Source organism: Odontesthes bonariensis, chromosome 1, assembly GCF_027942865.1.
Source record: "Odontesthes bonariensis isolate fOdoBon6 chromosome 1, fOdoBon6.hap1, whole genome shotgun sequence".
Classification (NCBI taxonomy): domain Eukaryota; kingdom Metazoa; phylum Chordata; class Actinopteri; order Atheriniformes; family Atherinopsidae; genus Odontesthes; species Odontesthes bonariensis.
In genome coordinates this window covers 40,993,055-41,017,590 of record NC_134506.1, presented here as the reverse complement: position 1 = coordinate 41,017,590, position 24,536 = coordinate 40,993,055, and the positions used below count along the sequence as shown (strand labels likewise).

Here is a 24,536-nt window from a genome sequence, read left to right as displayed (position 1 = left end):
AGAACTGATTTTAAACTTTTAACGGCCTCGCCCCATCATATTTATCTGAGCTTTTAACAGTCCTGGTAGAGCTCTGAGGTCAACAGATCAGTTTCTGCTGGAAGTGCCCAGGTCAGAATACAAACCCTGGGGTGGGCGAGCCTTTTCCCAAAGCTGCCCCCAGGCTCTGGAATAAGCTCCCCGTCCAGCTGCGTCTTATTTCTGACCTGGGCCTCTTCACATATAGGCTAAAAACCTACTTATTTAGGATTGCTTTTAATACCCAGTAGTATGATGACACTTTTATCTTATTTCATCTTATTCAATTTTGTTGTATTTTATTGCTTTCACTGTTCTTTTGTAAAGGGCTGTATAAATAAAGTACATTTACATTTACATTTACGTCATGGAGAGGATTTGAGGAGTTAGGATCTTATTCTGGATAACATCCTTCTCTCCGACACGACTGTCAGAGAGAAGGTCTTCCAACAGAACTTTGCAGAGTTGATATCTTCAGATCTATACATTCATGCCATTAATCAGCAGGCAACAACGTAAGACCATATCTCCAATAAAAAGCTCGAAACAGAGAAGTTTTGGTATGTCTGCTTGATCAGATACCTTAAAACAGCTATAAAGACAGCTAAAGATTGCATCAAATGCATTCTTCTTTTACTCATAGTCCAAAAGGTTTAAGGAAATGTTGCTACATATTATTTGATAGTTGTTATTAAAAGAGTAAGATAATTATATCAGTCGAGACATTGTTAACCAAACACCTTTAAACAGCTGAAACCACAGAGGTGGCAGCTAAGGAAAAAGAGACATAGGATATGTGTTGAAAGGGCTGTTTTTGTAAGCGACATTAGAAATGGGCACCGGGATGACAGGATAGCTTGGAGCAGTTGCTCCGGCCCATCTGAAGATCTGAACTGTAAAGCCAGCCGGAATAACAACACACACGAGTGAATTGTTGAATGGAAACCCGAATCCCCCGATGACAGCTCCGCATAACTCAGTGCACTCTAATTTGAAGCAATGGCTTTAATTATCAAAGAACTATGGGCTAACAGCACCCTATCAATTCATAACAGAGGCGTCCTGCGGAGCTCCCAGGTTCATCTGTAACACAGATGAGGTCCTTTGCCAAGAGAGTGACAGAGACAGAGCCAAAGCAGGTTGATTTCCACAGCAGGGAGATACCAGGAAATGAGAAAGAGAAGGTTTTCAGGGGTGGGCAGCTGTGGATGAGAAACGGTAACACTCGTTAGCTACATGAGAAAACCAGACAATTAGGATTCTCAGAGTCAGAAAGAGAAACAGTCTTTGTCTGGATCCCTTCATTTGCTTTCCACTCTGCAAGACAAAGCTGATAAGTATCTTGTAATATCCAGGACTGAGCTACATCCACTGGCAAGACGGCAGACAATAAAGTGACATGCTGAATGGTCCCACCACAAACCCCAGGGGCATCTGAGTAGAGTTACACCACAGATAAAACGGTGCTAACAGCTTCCTTTATCTGCATGCCAAGCTGCCGTATCAATGACTCTGATCAAAGATCTTACAATCACTTATTCTCCTGACTTATGCACTCATTATGAATACATCCTCATAAATACGGTCCTGATTTTGAATTGAATTCCATCGGACGATATGAAAGCGATGTTTTTAATGGAGTGAAAACAGGCTAGTTGGACCCCGAACGACTGGCTGCAGTCTGGGATTCAGCCCGTGTCATGACAGGTTTTAAACATATAGTAAGAATAGTTTCCCACCTTATACTCCACTGAATAATTGGAAGTAATAGCTTTTACCTCTGTAATTGCTAAACGCCACATCCTTCTGAATTGGAAATCCAGAACAGCTCCTTCCAGCACACAATGGATCAAAGAGACTATGTCATTTTTGAAAGTAGAGAAAATTAGATATTCAAGTAGAAGAAACTTGAGCAAATTTTACAGTAAATGGCAACCATTTATGGACTTTTTTGCGACAATATAACCCCCCCTTCTTTCTTCTTTTCTTTTCTTTCATTTCATTTCTTTTTTCCTATTATTTAAGTAATTTATCTGTTATGTTTATGCGGACAGTTTAATCATCTTAAACATACTATGTCATAAATCCTTTTTCATTGTATAGTCTATTTGGCCTTTTTTTTCTGCAATCATTTGTTCTTAAAATATAAAAATATAATCTAAATCTAAGGGTGTATACAAACATGTTTAATGACCACACCATTGTATACCGCTATATGTAAGTGCCTCTGTTACTCTTGTATACACATCAATAAAAAATATTTAAAAAAAAAAAAAGAAAAAAAAAAGAATAGTTTCCCTGCGTGTGAACCCCGGTTCTGCAAGAACAACAACAAGCATTTTGTTTCGGCCTCCTGACTTCAGCTCCCTCTTATAAAATCCCAGCTGGTTGTCTCCGTTGTGTTTCTAATTTTAGCTCTCACTGCGATGCGACTACGCACCAATCACGACTATCAGCACTCACACAGGAAAGGATTCCCCAAAACAGGTCGTGAGCGCCTCAAACATGAGCAAAGCTGTGGCGATTGTTGCATGATAAGTTTTACTGCATTTCCTACAGACATTTACCAGTTTTTTTTGTTTGGAAAAACTTCACATACGACTCTGCTTTCAGCGCAAATGTGTCGAACAAACCTGTCAGATGCTCGCTTAGTTATCGTCATACACACATCTGACCATGTGCAAGCATTTTCTGAAGGAATAACCCGTAAAATGCATTTTATTTGAAATGTCTTGCAGTTTTTTTACTGGAAGTCTGAAAGAGAAGCCGTTCAGTTTCAAGACCTAGAGACAAAGAGCCTTTAACTTCCTGTCTGCTTTATAGCATCTTATACCACCACCCTCGAATCAGAGTTCGTAATGGTTCCCAGTTGAATTCTGTCTACAGATTTTTTATCCATTGCATATATGCTCCAAATTCAACATGAGTTTATGGAGGTTCTTTAATAAAATGCTCATTTACATGTTCATCATTTGGGGTCGACTAAAAAAAAAGCAAGCAGGCAACGTTTTCCATTTAAATACCTATGTTCTTACAATTAAAAACCTCTCATGGGGAGGTGCAGTAAAGCTGACACTGGTTTCCTTAAATAGAGAGATCTACGAGTTGCTCAGAGGGCCACAGATTAGGTTTCACTTTCATTTCTGGCTATTTATTTTGGACTGAGATTCTGCTGCACCAGTGCAACACCTAGTGGTTTTCTAAGGTTGTACAGAGATCCTTTAATGTAAAAAAAAAATTGGTTATTTTTCTAATACTGTACATAGTTGCAGCACCTCTTTAGCTGCTGACTCTATAAGACTTTTACTCCTAAAAATACCTGCTCTTATTAGCTGAGAACATGAAGCAATGTTGGTTACGTTTGTACATAAAAGCTACATAAAATCACAAGAAGGCAAAAAAAATCATTCCATAAAACATGAAAATAATCATTCATTAATTAAATTACATTTCAGGTGTCATATGCACAGCTAAATAGAACTGTTTTCAGCCTGGATTTAAACATTTCCAGAAGATGTGAGACAGGCCTCAACTATGACAGACTGTTCCAGATGTTAGGAGCATAAAACTCTTATGATAAAAATCCTGACTCTGGGCCCCAGCAGCAGACCCCTCCCTGGGGCAGCAGACCCCTCCCTGGGGCAGGAGACCCCTCCCTGGGGCAGCAGACCCCTCCCTGCTCCCTGGGGCAGGAGACCCCTCCCTGAGGTTCTCAGAGCCCGAGTTGGTTCATATGGCTCTAACATGTCAGAGATGTACTTTGGCGCTTGACCGTGAAGAGACTTGTACACAAGCAGAGCTGTTTTAAAGTCTATTCTCTGAGCGACAGGAAGCCAGTGCAGAGACCTGAGCACTGGACTAATATGGTCGTATTTCCTGGTTCTAGTCAGGACTCGAGCAGCAGCGTTCTGGATGTACTGCAGCTGTCTTACAGCCCGTTTAGAGCCCAGTGAGCAGGCCGTTACAGTAGTCTAACCTGCTGGAGACAAACGCATGGATCAGTCTCTCTAAGTCTGGTTTAGACACTATTCCTTTGATTCTGGCAATGTTTTTTAGATGGTAAAAAGCTGAAAGTAGTCGTTTAGATCCCCAACGTGTTGAAAATCTGTCAAAATACCGGCTATTTACAATTATGTTCCCACGAATTCGGCACTACTAAAGCTAGCCGCAGTGAGCAACGCACTTCCGGTTATTTTCACAAAATAAAATACCCGTTGCCTTTTATCATAGGGAAAGCCATTATGATACAATTGGTGCTTTTGTTTTGAAATCAGGAAGTGAACCTACCCTCGTTGTAGCTAGCTTGAAACTGCCGTTTTGACAGGAAATGACGATCGGCGACGTCACGTTACGTTGCATCTTGGGTAGTTTGAGTATGAGTAGTAACCTCATGATGCATACCCAACATTTCGGAGAATCTAGTATGAACTTAAAAAAAGTTAAAGGGGAACTGCGGTATTTTCAACATTAAGCCTCTTTTCTGAGTCGTCTGCACTGTTTTAGAACCCCCCTCACCGCTTTTTTGATGTTTACTGCCGTCTCCGGTATTTGCCTAATTTTGATTCTTCTCAACCTGCTTCAGAATGGCAAGTCATGCGCATGTCTAGAAAGGTCCGTAAAAGCACAATAAACGTCCGTTTTCAAAATAATCAACTCACCGGAGTGGTTAGTGGTGTGCACTGGTAATCCATATCAAATTTCGTTGCGAAAAGTTGCTTCTGTCGTGTTTTATTTGACATTTTGTACTGGATGTTCGATATTTGATATTACTCCGCCACCGCTAAGAAAATAGTGCGAGCATGAACGAGCTGCCAAATAAAACACGACAGAAGCAACTTTTCGCAACGAAATTTGATATGGATTACCAGTGCACACCAGTAACCACTCCGGTGAGTTGATTATTTTGAAAACGGACGTTTATTGTGCTTTTACGGACCTTTCTAGACATGCGCATGACTTGCCATTCTGAAGCAGTTTGAAAAGAATCAAAATTAGGCAAATACCGGAGACGGCAGTAAACATCAAAAAAGCGGTGAGGGGGGTTCTAAAACATTGCAGACGACTCAGAAAAGAGGCTTAATGTTGAAAATATTGCAGTTCCCCTTTAAAGTTAGTATGAGTAGTAGCAGGAGAAGTATGCAATTTCGAACACAGCCATTGACTATAATCAGCCTAACTTTAATGGCTCGGTGTATTCCAAGCCTGGGTGGTTGGATTTGATCCATAATTAAACTCTGTAAAAACAACTTTGAGTGGTAAAAAAAAAAAACTCCTTCATGACTTCAGGTTGATGTCACGCGCGATGGCATCACCGAGGGAACCTTTAAATCACCTCGTCGTCACTGCTCTTATTAAGGCAGCTGTCATCATGGAGCATACATGAATGAGATCTCTTTGTGTCCATATTTACCACTAAATTACTTCACAAACTATCAGCTTTCAAGGAGTTATCAAACACTGGCACCCACGACCAGCACTGTGGACGTCAGCCTCAGAGACTGTGGGTTTAATGTCACCGTAAAGGTCGCCTCGCTTTATGTAGCGAACGGGAACATTTGAATCACACCACTGAGGTCAGTGGTTCTAAGATAACCATGAGGCATCTCTGCACCTCATTGACCTTTTCTCTCTGTCATTGTATCTCAGGAGGCTACAGACAAATGAGTAACAGGCAGAAAACCAAAAATGTTGCTTTTTTTAGACAGAGCCCAGCATGAGGAGGTGGGGGGGGGGGGCTCAGTGAGTGTGTGAGTGTCCCTCACTCAACCACCTAAATGCATATTCCCTTTAAAGTTACAGTCTGAAACAATAACTTCATTTATATCTGTTACCCCAGTGGGTCGGTGTGATGGCCACACATGCAGCCACACAGTCGGTAACCCCACACACCAACACTTTTTCATTCTGAGTTTACATATACACGTTTACTGTAGCACAAATATATGTTTATTTTCATTTGATGATAATGAAATACATTAGTTCTATTTGTAGCGCGCACAATTAGTTAGCTTTTGCATGTCTAATTTTGTCAAATATTTAATTTGTTGTGCTTTCTTTTGCTGGTGCTGTGGGGGAGTACCTTGGACTCTGGCTGGCACACTCCAATCCCAGATTGATTGGGTGATACCATCTAGAGTTCCATGGGGGAAGACTATGGAGTCTTCATTTTAATTTTTGCATTAGTTCTCTTTGCTTTTGTGATTTTTTTATTTTGTTAACTTTGTTTAGTTATTAGTCATTTAAGTTGATTCTTGAGCTAACTGTGTAGTGTTACTTTTGTTAGTTAAATTTGTGTAGATGTTTCCCTTCTTCCTCAGTGTGTCACTATGGTCCGATCAGCCAGTATTTAAGTCCCCTTTGTTTGTTGTGTGTGAGGTCAGTTTTGTTTGTTTTTGAACCGTTAGCGTGAGGTTATGTTAAAACCTTGATTTTTCGCTTTGAGTTTAGTTTCCCCGTTTGACCTCTTTTAAGGGCCCTGGAACTATTGTTTAAATTTTGTTATTTTTGAGGAATAAACCCATTTTTCTTGAAAATTATTTCTGTGTCCTCGTGCTTGACCGGCTCTGTCCCTCACAGTCGGATGAAAAGTGGCCATCATAACAGACAGTTGATGCTGTTTTAGGGTTCACATTTGAGAAGTGATGGATCACACAAGAACAGGCAATAAAAGAGGCAAAAAAAGATCAAGAGTCAAAGCAAAATGTAGACAGGCAAAGGAAGAAACTAAGGATCAGCACTGGTGTTGCTGTTTCCAGGAGGAAATTTAAAGTGGCCCCGAAGTTGCTTTTTTTTCCTCTCAACAGCTAAATTAGCCTGCTAAATGTACTACACTAAATGTGCTATTCTGGGGATCAGCCTGCTAACTACCAGAATAGAAACAGTTTGTTGTCTGTAGTGGGAGGATGAGTTATTTTTTCATACCCTTAAATAACACAAAAGCGTTGCCCATACAAGCAGCAAATATACGAGCGTTTCCACATCAGAGCAAAGGTCCTTCTTAAGTGTTTGGTTAAAAAAAAAAAAGCCACAAAGACGTCATGAGGAGGACTGAGGGGTTGAGATGGTGCAGTTACATGCAGCACTTTCAACCTTAAATCACGAGATGCATGTTTTGACACAGTTTTGCTTCCGGGTTGTGTTCAGTTGAGGAGAACCAGCATGCTAACCTTAAGGATCGGGGTTTCATGCACACACTAAGGGACTGACTGGCTTATAATTTAGAGTAAATTTCACAGTGTGCTGATTGTAAGGGTTATTTTGAGAGGTGGTGACCAATAGGTCAAACTACCCACTGAGCAGAGGCTATGCTAATGGTTTTACCTTTAAGATCAGACTTAAAACTTTCCTTTCTGATAAAGCTTATAGAGTTTTCGGTTCCAGAAACGCTGATTTGAGCGAGGTTAATCAACTCTGAGTAGGTTCACCTTGAGTTTAGCTCGTGCACCACAACTTTAAAAAGCCAGCATCAATGGAGCCCCGATTCGACGAGTCACCTTGGCAACAGGGAAGAGGAGGGGCTACGTTTTTCACCAACCTCAAATTGGAAATCTTAATGCGCTCATACGGCGAGTTTCAATACGTTTTTAGAAATAAGTGCAACACCGCTGCAGCAGCAAAAGTGTAAGTTTAAATGTAGTCCTTTGCAATCACAATAATATTACAGGGAAACTGCTTGAATGGTAGCCCATTCATTTATTTCATTTAGGTGCAATCTCGCGGGGGAGAAGCTCACTTGGCAGCAGTTTAACAGGTGAGACCTCGGCATGGAGGTACCTCATTTTGATCATGTTTTATACTGTAAAATAAATATTAAGTGGCTATTTGACTGTGCAGTTGTTTTATCCCCAACATAATGTTGTTTTCACACACATAAACTATGTCTTCTCATCTATATCATCCATCCATCCATTATCTATACACCGCTGAATCCGTCAGTCGGGTCGCGGGGGGGCTGGAGCCTATCCCAGCGGTCAATGGGCAAGAGGCGGGTACACCCTGGACAGGCCGCCAGTCCATCACAGGGCCACATAGAGACAAACGAGACAAACAACCATACACACTCACAGTCACTCCGAAGGACAATTTAGAGTCATCATCTATATCATGTTCTGTTAAATAATTAAGCCTATTTAAACTAACACAGACTTCTACTGAGCCAACAGAAAGAAGGCAGATGCCCGTAAAACGGGTGGTGCCCAGCACCGCCACCTCTAACGGGAGGGCAGTGGCTGAGGGAATCCACCCCCAAGACACGAGTGCCTTTATAAAATATAATAGGCCTATATATGTCTTTTTTAAGCCTATTCATACTAATATTTATTTGTCTTTTATGTCTTTTTTTTCTTTCGTCCCAACACATTCTGATGGTGCCGCTCAAAAAGATAATTATCTGTAAATGCAAAAATCTATGCGCGGTCTGATAACCATCTCCGACGAATATTTATTTCTCTGCGCAATAATGCTGCAACTTCATCCACGGGATCGTTGTCAAAAGGACATGTCATGTTCGTGAAAAACGTCACCTCCTACTGTGCCTAATGGACTTCTAGAAGTAGAAGAACTCGCTCTGCTGACTGAATGAATGAGGAAATCAAACGGCGTGTGTGGCTGAAAGAGGGCGGAGACAGAAAGAAACTCGAGGTTTCTTGAATAAAACCTGGTCCCGACCAGGTTAGGTTCAGAGAGTCTGTTACTCCGGTAACTGACCGAGAGGTTAAGTTACCTCTCTTTGTGAAACAGGCTAGAGTTACCCCTCTTTCTCAGGGTTGAGTTACCTCCCTTTGTGAAACGGAAAACTCAGAGTTTTCACTAAACCTGCTACGTGAAACGGACCTCTGGTGTTACGGTGCTTGTTGTCCCCTCTTTCCTGTCCTCTCAGCCCCCAGCTAGTCAGGGCAGATGGTTCCTGGTTCTGATTAAGGTTTCTTCCTGTTAAAAGGGAGTTTTTTCTTCCCACAGTCGCCTCGTGCACGCTCAGGACGGGAATTTGGATCAAAGAGAAGTTTTGGTGTAATCTGTTGGTTTCCTTAGATGGGCAACTTTTTTTTTTAATTGGCTTTGTATGAATTAAACCATTGTGGAATTGAATTAATTGGATTGATTGGGTTATGATTGCAGTACAATGAACTGGATTCTAATTGGCTTGAATTGGACTGTATCCTTGTGGTGCCCTGATATTATATTTGCATTAAAACCGTGGCTTTGATTGGTTAGTTAAATTACCCGTCAAGGAAGAAAAAACGATGCAGGTGTTACTTTAAAGACCTTTGTTCTTCATAGACGACTTCACCTATACTGAACCTCGTTCTCTTTTTCACGTTTTCACATATTTAACTAAGTTGATTAAGGCTTTTATTTGGCCACAGACACCGATGACTGATGGCAAATATTAAAAATTAAATATAAGAATTAGGGCTGGGCGAGTTAACTCGCATTAACTTGTTAATTAATTAACGCCGATAAATATTTTATCGCAAATTAACGTAAGTTTTATTATTTATTTTATTATTGTAGAAGTCTTTTGCTGTCTCTAACATCACCGTTACAGGTGCTCCTCAGTCTCTGTGTGAAGCTCCCGGAGCTAACCGGCGCTACTTCCTGTTTTACTTGTTTCAACATAAAAGCACGTATTTCAAAATAAATTTTTAAAAAAAACTCCTGCATTTACTGCCAAGTTGAATTGTCTTCTCAGCGTAGTAGTTCCAGTCGAAAATATCACTTAAAGGCAAAACACACAACTGATAGCAGCAAGTCATTCAAGGAAACAGACAGTGGAGCGAGGCTTCTACATAAAAACTACAGAAAGATGCTGATGTTAAAAGTGTGTTTGCACAACAAATGTTATGGCACTTTCATTCATGTGGCAGCACATTTAAAATAAAACTAAATGCTAAAAGCTATACGCTACTTTTGAATTCATTTTTGGATTTTGCGTATAAAATGCGATAAATCGTGATTAATCAGGGAAATCGTGTGATTAATTAGATTAAAAATTTTAATCGTTACCCAGCCCTAATAAGAATGTAACCAGAGACCAAAATCAGACAAAGTGAGGGTTATAAATAAGTCTGTTTAGCTGCTGTGTTGATTAAATCCCAACCTGGTCCTTAATGTTGGTGGAACTTGGCTGATCAGAAACACAGAGTGCATGGGTCAGTAAAGAAACACCAAAAGTATTTGGAGCTAATGAATCTGCCCAACAACACGGACAAGCTTTGTTTTTAACTAGAACTCACACTGCAAACCCATGTCACAATCAAAAATGCTCATATTTTTCAAAATAATCTATAAATATGCTGCATCAGGAAGGGCGTCCGGCGTGAAGCATGTGCCAAATCGATGACGCGAGATCGACTCGCTGTGGCGACCCCTGATAAAGGGAGAGGCCGAAAGCAGCAGCAGAAGAAGAAGAAGAATCTATCAATATATTCTTATATTGAGGTCATTATCATTATTTATCATTTTATTTATTCCTGTGTAAGATCTACAATTACATGCAAAACAAAGTTAATGGAATATTGATTTTATGCTAAGAGTGTATTAGTGACAAACTCCAGTTGGTGTAGAGCGGCCATCAGTCAGCTAAAGTATATCATTTGAGCAAATGTGTCATTAGATACCATCCGTCTAATCCCTGTCTGTTCTTATTGTTATCAGAATGACTCTCGGTACATGTCACAGAATGGAACCACTTAACCTTCTTTTTAGGCTGAAAACCGGAGAGGATTAGAGGGATCAGATGGCTGTAATCTGCTCCATTATGTCTTTCCACATCATCTGCTGCTTTTAAAGAGTTTTGTCTCCCACAGATGATCTCACGTCAACAGATATTTCAAATGCTGATTCTTTACACCTGAAAATATCCCAACAGAGCTTGGAATGCGTCTTAAAACTACACCGTATAAAGGCTATGAAGAAAACTAACAACAATATTCAATATTTAAAGAAGATTTCTTACTCAGCATGAAATGGAGCTCTTCTAAAGATTGTTAAGTTCTGCACAAGCCTGCTGATGATGCATTGATGTAAATGAATGAATGAATGAATGAATGAATGAGTTTATTTAAAGGACAGCATGCAATACCATAAATCATTGCCATTTCATGAAAAACAACAACAAGATGGTTACATCGAATTTAGCAGGAGTGCTATTTTCCATTCGTAGTCCTTAAAGGGGGTAGGGAGTACAATTATTATCTTTTTTTTTTCCTTTCTTTATTTAAAAACAACCTAATTACCAGTGGGTCTATTTTAATCATTTTAATTTGTTCATTTCCGAATTATACATTTTGATTCACATTTTATTTTTATTTTTTTTCCTTTCTTTAAAAAAGTCTATAAGAAGCCTGATTAAAAAACAACCTAATTATCAGTGGGAGCACGTCTGTTTTAATAGTAGGTGCATTTTAATTTGTTAAATTTGGTGAAATCTTTGATGCTTATGCAGGACTTTATGTGTTGGGGGAGTTCATTCCATTCTTTTATAGCTTTATATGAGAAGCCGTTTTGTGCGAAAGCGTTTTTTTTCTTTTTGGGATGGTGCAATTTCCCTGAAGAGCTGTTCTGGTTGTTCTTACTGTACGTTCTGAGGCAGGCTGGATAAACTGCTCCGTGTAGTATTTTGAATATGAGGGTCAGGTTTAATAGCTTTGATAGATGGCTAATGTCTAGTAGCTCGTACTGTTTTAGGATGTGATATGATTTGGGCTTCTTTGCCAGTATTTTTACTGCTTGCTTGTAAACGGATTTTAGGGGTTTAATAGTTATTATGCTTGCTTGGAACCAACTCGTTATACAGTAAATGAAGCGGGATAGAATCATTGCACGATAGAATGTTATTGCTGCTTCCCGGGAGAGTGAGTTTCTGATATGTTTAAAGGTGACCAGGCTGTTTTTGATACTATTTGTCATTTTCTTAATGTGTTTACGAAAGTTTAGGTTGGAGTCTAGGATAACACAGAGGTATTTATAGGTGTTCAGGTGAGTTGAAGCAGGGAAAGGTCTAAAACCTGCAGGACAGCGGCCCTCCAGGACCGGATGTGGCATCCCTGGTTTAAACAGTTTAATCTTCAACATGGCCACCGGTTCTTTGAAAGGCGAACTGTGCCTGCAGATTTCTGACCTCAGAAAATCAAAGCAAGATTTTGGAGGAATAGCGGCAACAGCAGGAACTGCAGGGCGTGCCCACAGTGACTCTTACGATTCAATCAGTCCTCGAGAAATATAACTCTATAACCAGTCCATTCAAAGATCTCCATCCATTCATACATTTTACAAACTGCTTGGATGAGGATGACTTCAAATAGAAAAACAAAGAAAAACTTCCCCGTGCATAATCAAACATGTTCCAGATCTCTGATAACAGAGCAGTAGAATCAGCTGAATCTGAAACTATTCAACACATTTAAGAATTTGATCACGTGTTTGTGTCTCTTTGAAGGATTTGGATGAGAGACATTCATTTATTGTGTTTAAAAGATAGCAAGAAGCACTGTTGTGTTGCTATATTGAGCCGTTCTGTGAGTAAAGTATGAGAAAGGAACCAAGGGGGGATTTTTGTTGCTGCCCTTTGTGATCTTGACTGAAGGAATGGTAGGACGCAACCATTCTGGCAACTCTAGACACGAGCGCTATTGTGTTACTTGACACACTTTTTGACTCCAGAACACCAGCGAACTACACTGGGTGGGAAGCCTGGTCAAGGCAAGAAAGGGCTCTTTTTTTTAAAAATCAGCATTATAGTGCAACCTCTGTGTGAAATTACTAATGATTACTTTATGGTAAATGTGGTGACAAGACTCAGCAGGAAGGGAAAAACCTTAGACACCCCCCCCCCCTCCCCCGTTCTCCTGCAGCAGAGGGAGGAGGAGAGTCTGGGGATTTTCTGCCTGACTTCTGTGACATTTTCAGCTTTAACCAGACTTTCTTCATTGTGACGTAAACTTAAGTCTGATGTACTCACTTCTTCAGATTACACAAAACTGCAGGCTGATTTTTTAAAGGGGAAGTTTGTTTTTTTTTTTTTTAAACCTGGACCTTATTTCTGGCATAAAATACCTTCATCTACTCACCGATAACAGTTTGGTGAAAGTCGGCGTCCTTCGGAAGATATTTAGATCACTGGAGATCAGCGTATATCCATATAACGGGAGAGAACAGGGCAGAGACAATACAACCTCTAAATAAGGCATTATCTGTCTTTATTTCACCAATACTTTAAAACCAATGAATGAATGAACGCGTACTATTGCTCTGTTAGCTCAGAGCTGCCGTGTTGTTGTTATCGGGGGCTTTCTACACAGGCGTCTAGTGGAATGACATCATCAATCCGCGCTGCTGCAGCACAGCTCATTCACTCCGGTAAGGACATCCATCGTACTCAATGTCGTCGTCCACGTCATCAAAATCTGATAAATATCCTGCCGTGTTGCACAAAACTAGCAGCAGCAAACTCCGTGCGAAGTTAGCCGATCGTCACAGAGCACGGAGTGTGTAGAAAGCCCCCATAAGCCTCAAATAACAACAACACGGCAGCTCTGAGCTAACAGTGCAACAGTACGCAATAGTATGAACAGAGTTCATCTTAAAGTATTGGTGAAATAAAGACAGATATTGTCTCCGCCCTGTTCTCTCCCGTTATAAGGATACACGCCGATCTCCAGTGATCTAAATATCTTCTGAAGGACGCCGACTTTCACCAAACTGTTATCGGTGAGTAGATGAACGTATTTTATGCCAGAAATAAGGTCCAGGTTTAAAAAAAAAATACTTTCCCTTAAGAAATCACCCTGCAGTTTTGTGAAATCTGAGTATATCAGACTTAAGTTTACCTCACAATAAAGAAAGACTGCTTAAAGCCGAAAATGTCACAGAAGTCAGGAGAAACAATTCTCAAGAAAAAGGTTCCTTGTTTGAACAGGAACAGAAAACAGAAAAACATATAAAGACCAAGGTGAAGCAAAGCCATATTTCTAAACTGCAAACATAACTGGTTCTACAAAGTGACCACTCTGTAAGACAGCTGGACATTATTGATCTTCCAAACACTATGATTAGGTGATGGATAAAATAAAAAGCTGTCACTCACCCAGGAGGGCAGGTACATCCTGCCACACAGGGCTCATGTGTAGAGCAGGTGATGTTGAGCAGGTAGGATTCACAGGTGCGTTCACAGGCCACGCCCCTTCCTGGCAGAAGGCCGTCCTCCCCCTGTGAGCAGTTCTGGTAGAGTTGACCTGCTGGACACATCCTGTCTGCAAGGCATGAGGCAGAAATCTCAGATTAGTGAGTCTGAAGTGCCGGTACGATGATCCTGAAAGTCAGAATCTCCCCACGGAATATATTGTAGGATTAATTAATAACTATTAAAAAAACTGTTGTGTTTTTTTTAAATTGGCAACTTACCAGTGTCTGTAGTTTGGGGCACCAGTTTACCATTCAGACAGAGCCTGCAGGTCGACAGAAACAGGGATTATATACAGATTATATACAAAACGCCTCAAATAAAGAACCTTTATTTTAAATCAAAATCAAAAATCAAATCAAATTTATTTGTAGCACATTTCATGTTCAAAACAGTTCAAAGTGCTTCACATAAAATAAAAGTATTGCAGCAGGGAGTGGAAGAAGCATTAAAAATACATAAAATAATATAAAGAGAAACAATTAAAATAATTAAAATTAATTTAAAAACAAGCAACAGTCCAGATAAGTTCAAAGATATCGTGCAGATTTCATGCATAGACACATGAGAACAGAAATGTTTTTAACCTGGATTTAAAAATGTCTCCATGTGGTGAAAGTTTAATCTCCACTGGCAGTTTGTTCCACTTGTTTGCAGCATAACAGCTAAATGCTGCTTCTCCATGTTTAGTCTGGACTCTGGACTGGACCAGCTGACCTGAGTCCTTGGATCTAAGAGCTCTGCTGGCTTTATATTCTCTGAACAGATCACAGATGTAAACCATCAGCAGGCTTTTAAAATCTATTCTGTGACTGACTGGAAGCCAGAGTAAAGATTTTAAAGCTGCTGTGATGTGTTCAGATCTCTTAGTCCGGGTTAAAGCTCCAGCAGCAGCATTCTGGATGAGCTGCAGATGTTTAATGCTCTTTTTGGGAAGTCCAGTTAAAAGAGCGTTACAGTGATGGAGTCTGCTGGAGATGAATGCATGGATGAGTTTCTCCTGGTCTGTTTGGGAGAGGAAACCTTTAATTCTGTTGATGTTTCTGAGAAAAAGCTGCCTTAAAGGTCACATTCTTTGGTGGAGAAGGGGTCCGTCTACCAGAACAGATTTAAAAGATGTTCAGAAGACTCTACGTTTCTCTGCATGTACACGGCTGCTGCGCCTCCTGTCAGTATCCTTCTGAAACACTCCAAGCAGAACTTCTGTCGTGCTTTTCTTGTTTACGTTTGCAAACTGAATGGGACTCTGCAGATGCGCACGTGTTCATATGCATTTTGGTGCCATGTAATCAGTCTGCAGTGCACTGTAAAGATGTGGATAACAGTCATTGTCTTGCAAACTTGAGGTTATTCTAAGGTAAAACAATTCCAAAGGTGTGCTGTGCAGCAAAAAGTCAGGATATCAACTGATGCTGCAGACATTCCTGATGCCCAGCTGTTGGAAGGGCCTCATCGATGAAGCTTCTTCTCCACAGTAATGTAGACAGTAACCTCCAGGTGTTTTTTTTCTGCTGTCACTAACTGAACCCCTCCAGAGATGAAAAATGTCTTTGATTCTTATCATTGAGGAAGGGAAATATAAGTAAAAAAAATACAGTAAAACCTGACATTTTCCTTTAAATTGTAGGAATGTTTTAAAAATTTTGAAGACAGAAAAGCAGGAGGAGGATCTTACTGAACACCTGCTGATGTCATGATCACATCCCCCGGTTCATAATCTGCTCCAAGGAAACTGCAGGGACACTCACTCCTGAAAAGACAAAAAAACAACTCAGATCAGTGATTTACTGCAGAAGGTTAGGACAAACAAAGGTTAGCTCACAGCCAAGTGTATCCCACAAGAACTCCTACTTTTACGAGTTTTATTGTGGAAGCCATCAGTTTATACTATTTATATGATGTGTAATCTGCGCCTAAAAGGTCAATAAAAGGTCAAATTCAGAGACAATGACAGATGCTTGATGGTGCAACATAACGTAGCTTTCGTAAATTTTTTAACATCTACAGAAACACTGTGAATTCAAAAAATTACATCAGGCCTCGGCCAATGAAAACCACCCAAGTTTGGCTTACTTTGAACAGAGTTTTGCCAGTAAGACGACATAAAGGGCATATTTAGAAGGTCAATTAAGCAAAACACATCATGAGTTCAAACAAAAATATTAAAGTGAAGTTATGTTGTGTTAATCTGAAGATTAAGAGCCTTTGTCACATATAGGCCAGTTCCTCACATCAGCCTCTGTACTACAACATCTTTCTCACTGGTCATCTGATATCTGTGTCGTCCCCAGCCCGAAGTGGGAATGAAAGGGGGGTTTCACGGTGAATTCCTGGGTGTAACTCTATCACATGTTAAGTAAGGCACAGGACTGCACTGGGATGTAAAACCTGGGACATTTAAGAGGAATTAAGCTCCGAGTCTTCCAGGGCGGAGCAGACTGAAAGGGAGAGCACAATTACCGAGGTCCTCGGGCTCTATAACGTCTGCAGAGAAGTTACAAGGCTTTCCACTTAAAGGCTGACCCCAACCTCAGAGCAGATCCAAATATCACTTTGAGGGGATTTGTTTGGTGGACGGCCTCCAGGCAGTTTAATGAGCTTCACAGCCATCCACAACACAGCAGCAGGCGGAGCTGGAACCGCTCCGATATACGAGGACACTGAACACTGATCCCCACCCGCCGCCTGAACCAAACACCCCACAGAATGGGCCTCATTCAAGAAAATTTTCGTATTTTTATTCTAAATTTCTCTCAATTTTTTTGTAAGACGGTCTCGTACGAACATGCCACGTCAGATTCAACAAGCGCTCTTAACTTTGGAAAAAGTGTGTAAACGGCCTGTGTAAATGATGAATCCCACCTGTGCGTATCTAAGTGCACATGCACGAGGATAGTAGATTTGCATACTCCACGCCCAAAATGATACCATATAAGGCTGTGCTTCCTCGCTCCTGTGCCAGAAACTGTTGAGTCATGAGAATGGCATCAAGGCGCAAAAAGAACAACTTTACGGGCTCTGAGACTGAAGTTCTGCTTTCAGAAATCTGTCATTTTTAGCCTTGTCAGCAGTGGAATTACGGGACCTGCTAAAGCGAAGAAATGGGAAGCAATTACTAGTGCTGTTAATTCAATGTCACCAAAATAAAAAATAAATGGTTTGATAGGAAAATAAACCGCTGTATCCACACACATCCACCTGGCCTTAAGCTCAGTGCGCTCCACGACAGCACGGGGGCTTTGATGCGTATATGTGTGCGTTGCTCCGATTATGATTGGCAGTCCAGCCACGGGATGAAAGTCCCTCTTAATTTGTACTTGTTGGACAGCGGTGTATGGGAATTTGATGTACCATGGGGGATAAACTGATGAGAGCTTTGATGACCAAGGGGAGCACACGACTCAGAGGACTGTGACACACCCGATCTGTCTCCAATCTCCCTCTGAAAGGTTCCAGTGGCCAAAATCCAAGGGTGGTGAGGACCTGGACGTGTGGTGGAATTGGGTTTGGTGGGCGTGTTTTTCTCTGGAGTTGTGGCTCTAGCAAGTCGTTGGCAATCTAAATCGCAATGTCAGCCATTCGTCTGTCTTCACGTGGATATCTACACCGTCTCGGAACACACGTTCTCTTCCAAGAGCCTGACGCGCTAAGGCATCCGAAAGTAGAAAGTCAGCCGCTGGTTACACTTCCCATAGACCTTGTTATATACAGAGTCAAATTAACCTTCAATTAGTGCATAATTTAAGTCAAACAGAATAATGTCAGCATCATTATAGGGTATAATGTATTTATTAATTTATGTTTGCTTCAAAGTAATTAAATATACAATCCAATAGTCAAGCAAACAAGCAAACTTGATTGGAATAACAGCGGACTATTTTACGAAACTCCTACGACAGGTTAGCCTGACAACGTCAAACTCACGATTCTAGTCAGAATGTGAGTCTGATACCGCTCAATAGAGATTTGAGTATGGGGCGTGTTTCAACCGAACCAGGAGAAAAAATGCCTCTTGGCTCAATTGGATAGACCTACAACCAATCAGAGCAACGTAGTATGTGACGTAGATTAAGCAACACACACTTGTTGTAGGAAGGACGGCAAAAACATATTTTCTATCGATAAAAGCCTTTATCGCGTTCCTCTGTTCGTCTTTCAAAACGAATGCAATGTGGAGATCCTGTAGAACAGACTCGATGGCAGAATCTACACACCCTATCTCTCCAGCGGCAGCCATGTTTGTTTCAAACGAATTCAAACCATGCGCTCTTTAGTGACGTAGTCGATAATGTCCCTGTTGATCATCTGTCCATCATCGTATAAAGCCCGCCCTGGCAATCTGATTGGGTCGAATGTTTTGATGTCGAGCATAATGATTTCCCAACTGAGCAGAGCCAGACCGAACTTCCAGACCAAAAATTTTATGGGCGGGGCTAAGTTCGGTTGGCACCCAGGCTAACGACAGGTCTGGTTCACTCCTAAATTCTGTTCATACCTGAAAGAAAACGTAAGATACGAAAAGCTTGGTGAATGCGAAAATTCTCTTAAATCACTCGTACGGACGATTTAAGAACAAATCTGTGCGTACGAACGGTTCTTGCATGAGGCCCAATGTGTGTGTGACAGCATTATTATCTGCTTAAACAAGAGGAAAGATTCAAAGGTCCTTTTTTTTTTTCTCATCTCATTTCGGCTATTTCAGCTGAGTCTTACCTGTGCACACAGGTGTGCGTTTGGTGGTTGTAGAAGGACCCCTGAGGGCAGACACAGCCTTCCTCACACTCCTCGCCACACTTCTGAGGGACGGAGAGGGAGGAGCACCGCCGCTGACAGGAGGACACGCAGGTGCCGTACTGCATGGTGGCAGGACAGGTGACCGCTGGGGGAGGACACGGCGTTCAACAAAGACCGAGGCTGAGTGGTCACACGAGGTCAAAATAACACAGAAGCATGCATACGTGTGTAGTCTTATTAATTAATGAGTCAGCATGATCGTTTTAGTTTATCAGGTTTACATTAGTAAATGTCCGGGAAGCAGACACCCTTTCCACTTCTAAGACCAGGCTTAAAACTTTCCTTTCTGATAAAGCTTATAGTTAGGGATGGCTCAGGTGATCCTGAAACATCCCGTAGTTAAGCTGCTATAGGCCCAGATTGCTGGGGGGCCTCATCTGTCACACCTTTCCTCACTTTACTCTCTTTTTCCCCCGTTTAATTTCTCAAATGATATTATGTACATGTTACATTATTGTGGTCATTAACTCGTGTTTCCCTGTTCCAACAGATATCCTTTGAATGGTATTACAGTTGAATTGGCTCTATATGAACCAATTGGATTATTTTATGAATAATTATGATTACAATTAATTGAATTCCAATTGGCTTGAATTGGACTTTATTATTTAAGTGCATTGAGATGACATTTGTTGTATTTGGTGCTATATAAATAAAAATGAATTGAATTGAACAATAAAACAGAGATTTCTCCTAAAATGTTTGCGTTTCAACCACACCTGGCATCATGCAGATATGATTCCTTAGCCAGGAAATAGTTTTTGAATTGGCTCTATATGAACGAATTGGATTATTTTATAAATAATTACGATTACAATGAATTGAATTCCAATTGGCTTGAATTGGACTTCATTATTTAAGTGCATTGAGATGACATTTGTTGTATTTGGCGCTATATAATTAAAAACTTGATTGAATATAATTGAATAGATGAATTAAAACTACAGTTCCGTGCAAAAGTCTTGAGCCACCCCCCGTTTCTTTACACACTGACGGGAAAGCAGCAGTTTGTTAAAATGTGCACACATAAATGGATTTACAGTATATAAGGCAAAGCCATGCGTGTAATATGGAGCCCCGTAGTCAGCTTGGTCTCACAGAAATACACTGAATTAACACAACTTCTTAACAAAACTACCTAAAAAGCACTAAAAAGCACTGCATATACTTTGTACATAATTTTTTACTATTTTCCATTTTATTACTTTTTCTTATTATATTTTTTGTTTTTATGGCACCATACAGACCAGGCCAAATACCTCGAGATGTAAAAATTACTTGGCAACAAAACCTTTTCTGATTCTGATGAATGGATAAATGGAACAATGAATTTTGTATTTATTCCACACCGCCACCAGCCATTTATCTTCATTGTTTCCAGCACAAGTAAAGTCCTGTTTCTGTTACGACCTGAGAATCTATGTTTCCAAATCCACAAAAGGAGATGGCTCCAGAAGCTCATTTCAGCACCATGCATGAGAATGGCACGTGTTGTTAAGGAGGCGGGGCTTATTTCACACATTTCTGTGTCTCTACTTGTGTTTCACCTCTGCATCAGCTCTGATTTTGCTGATTGAAAGACAAACAAACAAATGAATTTCATCCGGCTGAAGAGAATGTAGCAGGTATTACTATGTGAACAACCTCGGAACCAGACTGACTTTCTTCCTGACTATTTTTCTGATCTTAATGTTTTATCACGCTATTATCAAACAGTTTAAATTTCTTTGATTTGATGCCCATAAAAACTCTCAATATTTATTTCAATCTAAGCATATATTGAACCTGATCATACTGAAACTAGGGCTGGGCAACGATTAAAATTTTTAATCTAATTAATCACATGATTTCCCTGATTAATCACGATTAATCGCATTTGTACGCAAAATCCAAAAATGAATTCAAAAGTAGTGTATAGCTTTTAGCATTTAGTTTTATTTTAAATGTGCTGCCATATGAATGAAAGTGCCATAACATTTGTTGTGCAAACACACTTTTAACATCAGCATCTTTCTGTAGTTTTTATGTAGAAGCCTCGCTCCACTGTCTGTTTCCTTGAATGACTTGCTGCTATCAGTTGTGTGTTTTGCCTTTAAGTGATATTTTAGACTGGAACTACTACGCTGAGAATACAATTCAACTTGGCAGTGTTTACAGATGACTTTGGTTCTGTCGACTCCGCCGTCTGGAAGAACTTTAAAATGAAAATGGCCGAGTAAAAGTTCCGTAGCCTTTTACAAAATAAAAGCCAAAATAAAAACCCGGTTCGAGTCCCGCATCGGACGGCCCTGTGCTGCGTGTTGTTCCCCCTCTCTCTGCTCCCTGCTTCCTGTCTCTCTGAACTTTCCTATCCATTTAAGGCACAAAAGCCCCAAAAAATAAAAAATAAAATATATATATATTAAAAAAAAAAACTGCGTTAATGCGCGATAAAATATTTATCGGCGTTAAACAATTAACAAGTTAACTCAATAATAACGAAACAATAACTGAAACATATGAAATTACCAAAACCTCTTTTACATCAAATAGTGATGAGACTGCAGCCCCCATGTAAACGTTCTTGAAGATCAGTGGGTGAGACACTAGTTTCCACTGGTTTCTTGTAATTGTGGATATGTTCAGATACATGCAGTATTGAAATAAAGAGAACAAATAGTCTCTTGTGCTATTCTCAGTGTATTTTTTGTCATATCTTTCACCAAATGTAGACATTTTTAAATCCAGGTTAAAATCCAGGTTATTTTCTCATGTGTCTATGCATGAAATCTGCACGATATCTTTGAATTTATCTGGACTGTTGCTTGTTTTTAAATTAATTTAAATTATTTTATTTGTTTCTCTTTATATTCTTTTATGTATTTTTAATGCTTCTTCCACTCCCTGCTGCAATGCTTTTATTTTATGTGAAGCACTTTGAATTTATTTGTACATGAAACGTGCTACAAATAAATTTGATTTGATTTGATATCCAGCACTCTTAACAGATTTTCCACTCGCATTTTCAGCTGTGGGAGCATCTTCTGTGTGAATGGCAACTGCAGATATCCCTTTGCATCGTGGAACTTTAAAGATGAACATCGATATTTCTTTAAAACAGATGAACTGCATTCAGAAATTAAGCTGTGAACATAGACAGTGAGTCGGGAGGAAGTGTCTCCATCTTTGAACACTCACCACAGTCAGATACGTGCGATCGAAAGTCGACGATGACGGAGAATCTGCGGCAGTGTCGAGCGTAGTGGGCCAGCGCCGAGCAGAGGCAGGGGGTCCCGCACTTACAGGTGTCTGCGCGGCACTGCTGCTGGAAGGCTGTCGGACTGAGGTACTCGTGACAGGCGGAGAACAGATCGTGGTTCAGCACGTCACACATCTCTGAGGCGTAGGTCACTAAGCATCAGAGGGGGGGGGCAGGAAGGCAGCAGGTCACACAGAGCATGCATAAAACATGCAAACAGTGTAAATACATCCGGGCAGACCAGCGATACTCACTATTTTTTTCACAAGAGCCACATTGGCAGAGCAAAATCAAGGGAAGAGCCACTGTTACCACAACATACTAAAGTCCCCTTTTGCAAATAAGCATTTCTAAATATAAAACATCCCACAAAAAAAGAAACAACACAGCCAATACATTTTCAATTAAGACCACATTTACCTTAAAGTGTTAGTTCGCCATTTTGCACATTAAGCCCTGTTTGGGGGTATTCTGGGATGAGTTAGAGATGTTCTGATCACAATTTGGACATTTGGTGCTGAACGGAGCATTTAGGTATCCACTTCTGCAGCCCCCCCACCTTTGCATTGAGTCAATGACCACTCAAGCAAACAATCATAAAACGGCATTAAAGATTCGTTTGCAGAGACATGAAACTCACCGTGTGGTCTGTGGTGGACAGCGATACGTTGGCTCGAAAATCACCGCAAAATACGCTTCCAGAGAAGTTATATTACCATTATTGTCCTTCTTCATTGATTTGTATTGGTTTGACTAATATTACTCCGCGCGCTGTATGTCGCTGGGTGTCTTGCTGCTGCTATTCAACGGTGTCTGGAAAAATAGGTCCACCAAATGCTAAAACAACTGTTAGAAGGCACATTTCGCTGCGATTTTCGGGTCAATTTATCGCTGTCCACCACTGACCACACGGTGAGTTCCATGTCTTTTCAAACGAAAGTTTAATGCCGTTTTATGATTGTTTGCTTGAGTGGTCATTGACTCAATGCAAAGGTGGGGGGGCTGCAGCAGTGGATACCTAAATGCTCCGTTCAGCACCAAATGTCCAAATTGTGATCAGAACATCTATAATTCACCCCAGACTACTAGCCTGGCGACGCCATCCTACGTACTTCCGCCCAAAGATTTTGGCTCCGCACATAGTCTGGCCAAATCCCCCTACCTCGGTTCGCTCAGTGTTTTGCCAATCAGCAAACAGTTGCGAGTGGTGACGCAGAACTCACGCGCGGAGTCCATTGTAGTCCATGTAATTGTAGTTCAACCGCAGCGGAAATAAACATGGCGACGGAAGAACGCCAGAAGCTATCCATGAAGTTGTCTCAACTCTGGAGAGCATTACACAATTAAAACGAGAGCAAGAGGAATGCCTCTTCAATATTGTTAGTGGCAAGGATGTCGTAGCTCTCCTTCCAACTGGCTTTGGGAAAAGTTTGATTTATCAAATGGTACCGGTATAATGAAAGCGGATGTGGGAAGCGTGATTCGCGAGCTAGAGCCTCGCGAGAGTAAGCATGAACCTCGGCGCATAACCAACGTCATTTCTAAACATTATGATTGGTTAAGGGAACTCCGTTACTCCAATGAATTTAAGTTGCTGGGTAAGGTCCCGCCCTCCATGGAAACGGATTCCTCTTGGGTTTTCCCAGACTGTTTGACAGAGTCAACAGTCGGCTTTCGCCCAGGCTACCAGACTACCTAAAAACAGGGCTTAATGTGCAAAATGGCGAACTAACCCTTTAATACTGGGATGAGCAGAAGCTGGCGTGCATGTCCTCGACTTTCTTCATGTTGTATTTGTAGTTTGTTGTTGTAATCATAGTGAGACATTTAGGATGAGCATGGTTTTTATGCTGGTTTTTGCCCTTTTTTAATTAAAAACCGATCCATTGTGCCTGCATCTCGCGCTGGCTAAAGGAGCTAGCGTGCTCTGCGGTCAAGTGTGACGGTGGTTTAAGCGGGCTGCGTTGCCAGGTTTAACAAAGCCCCCTTTAGGAAACACCATTAAGCCTTAATTAATACTTAATACAAATATTTAATACTACAAAAACGCAAACTTAATAAAAATACTTAATACTGTGCAGTATTCGCTGTATGTTATTTGAAAAAATGTATTGTTATTGTTACCATATTGTTATAAGCTACTATGCGAGTGCGGGCCGCCAATTAAAGCTTGAGGAGCCTCTACTTGAGGAGTATCTCTGGTGCAGACTGACTGACTCTTCTTCAGGAGGTTTGTAAAGAGGCTACAGAGATTTATCCATTTAGCTGCTTTCATCCAAAGCAAGTTAATGGGAAGCAGTATTT

At 40.7% G+C, this 24,536-nt stretch overlaps 1 protein-coding gene across 1 annotated transcript in view; it reads right to left on the bottom strand.

The window, feature by feature from the left end:
• Positions 1 to 24,536, bottom strand: part of otog (otogelin) — a 95,554-nt gene that overhangs the window by 43,821 nt on the left and 27,197 nt on the right. The window contains exons 17-21 of the mRNA XM_075469604.1: positions 22,172 to 22,384; positions 18,914 to 19,079; positions 15,876 to 15,950; positions 14,422 to 14,465; positions 14,105 to 14,270 (exon numbers count right to left, since the gene is read on the bottom strand). Of these exons, the coding sequence (XP_075325719.1) occupies positions 14,105 to 14,270; positions 14,422 to 14,465; positions 15,876 to 15,950; positions 18,914 to 19,079; positions 22,172 to 22,384 (664 nt within the window). The remainder of the gene's footprint in view (positions 1 to 14,104; positions 14,271 to 14,421; positions 14,466 to 15,875; positions 15,951 to 18,913; positions 19,080 to 22,171; positions 22,385 to 24,536) is intronic.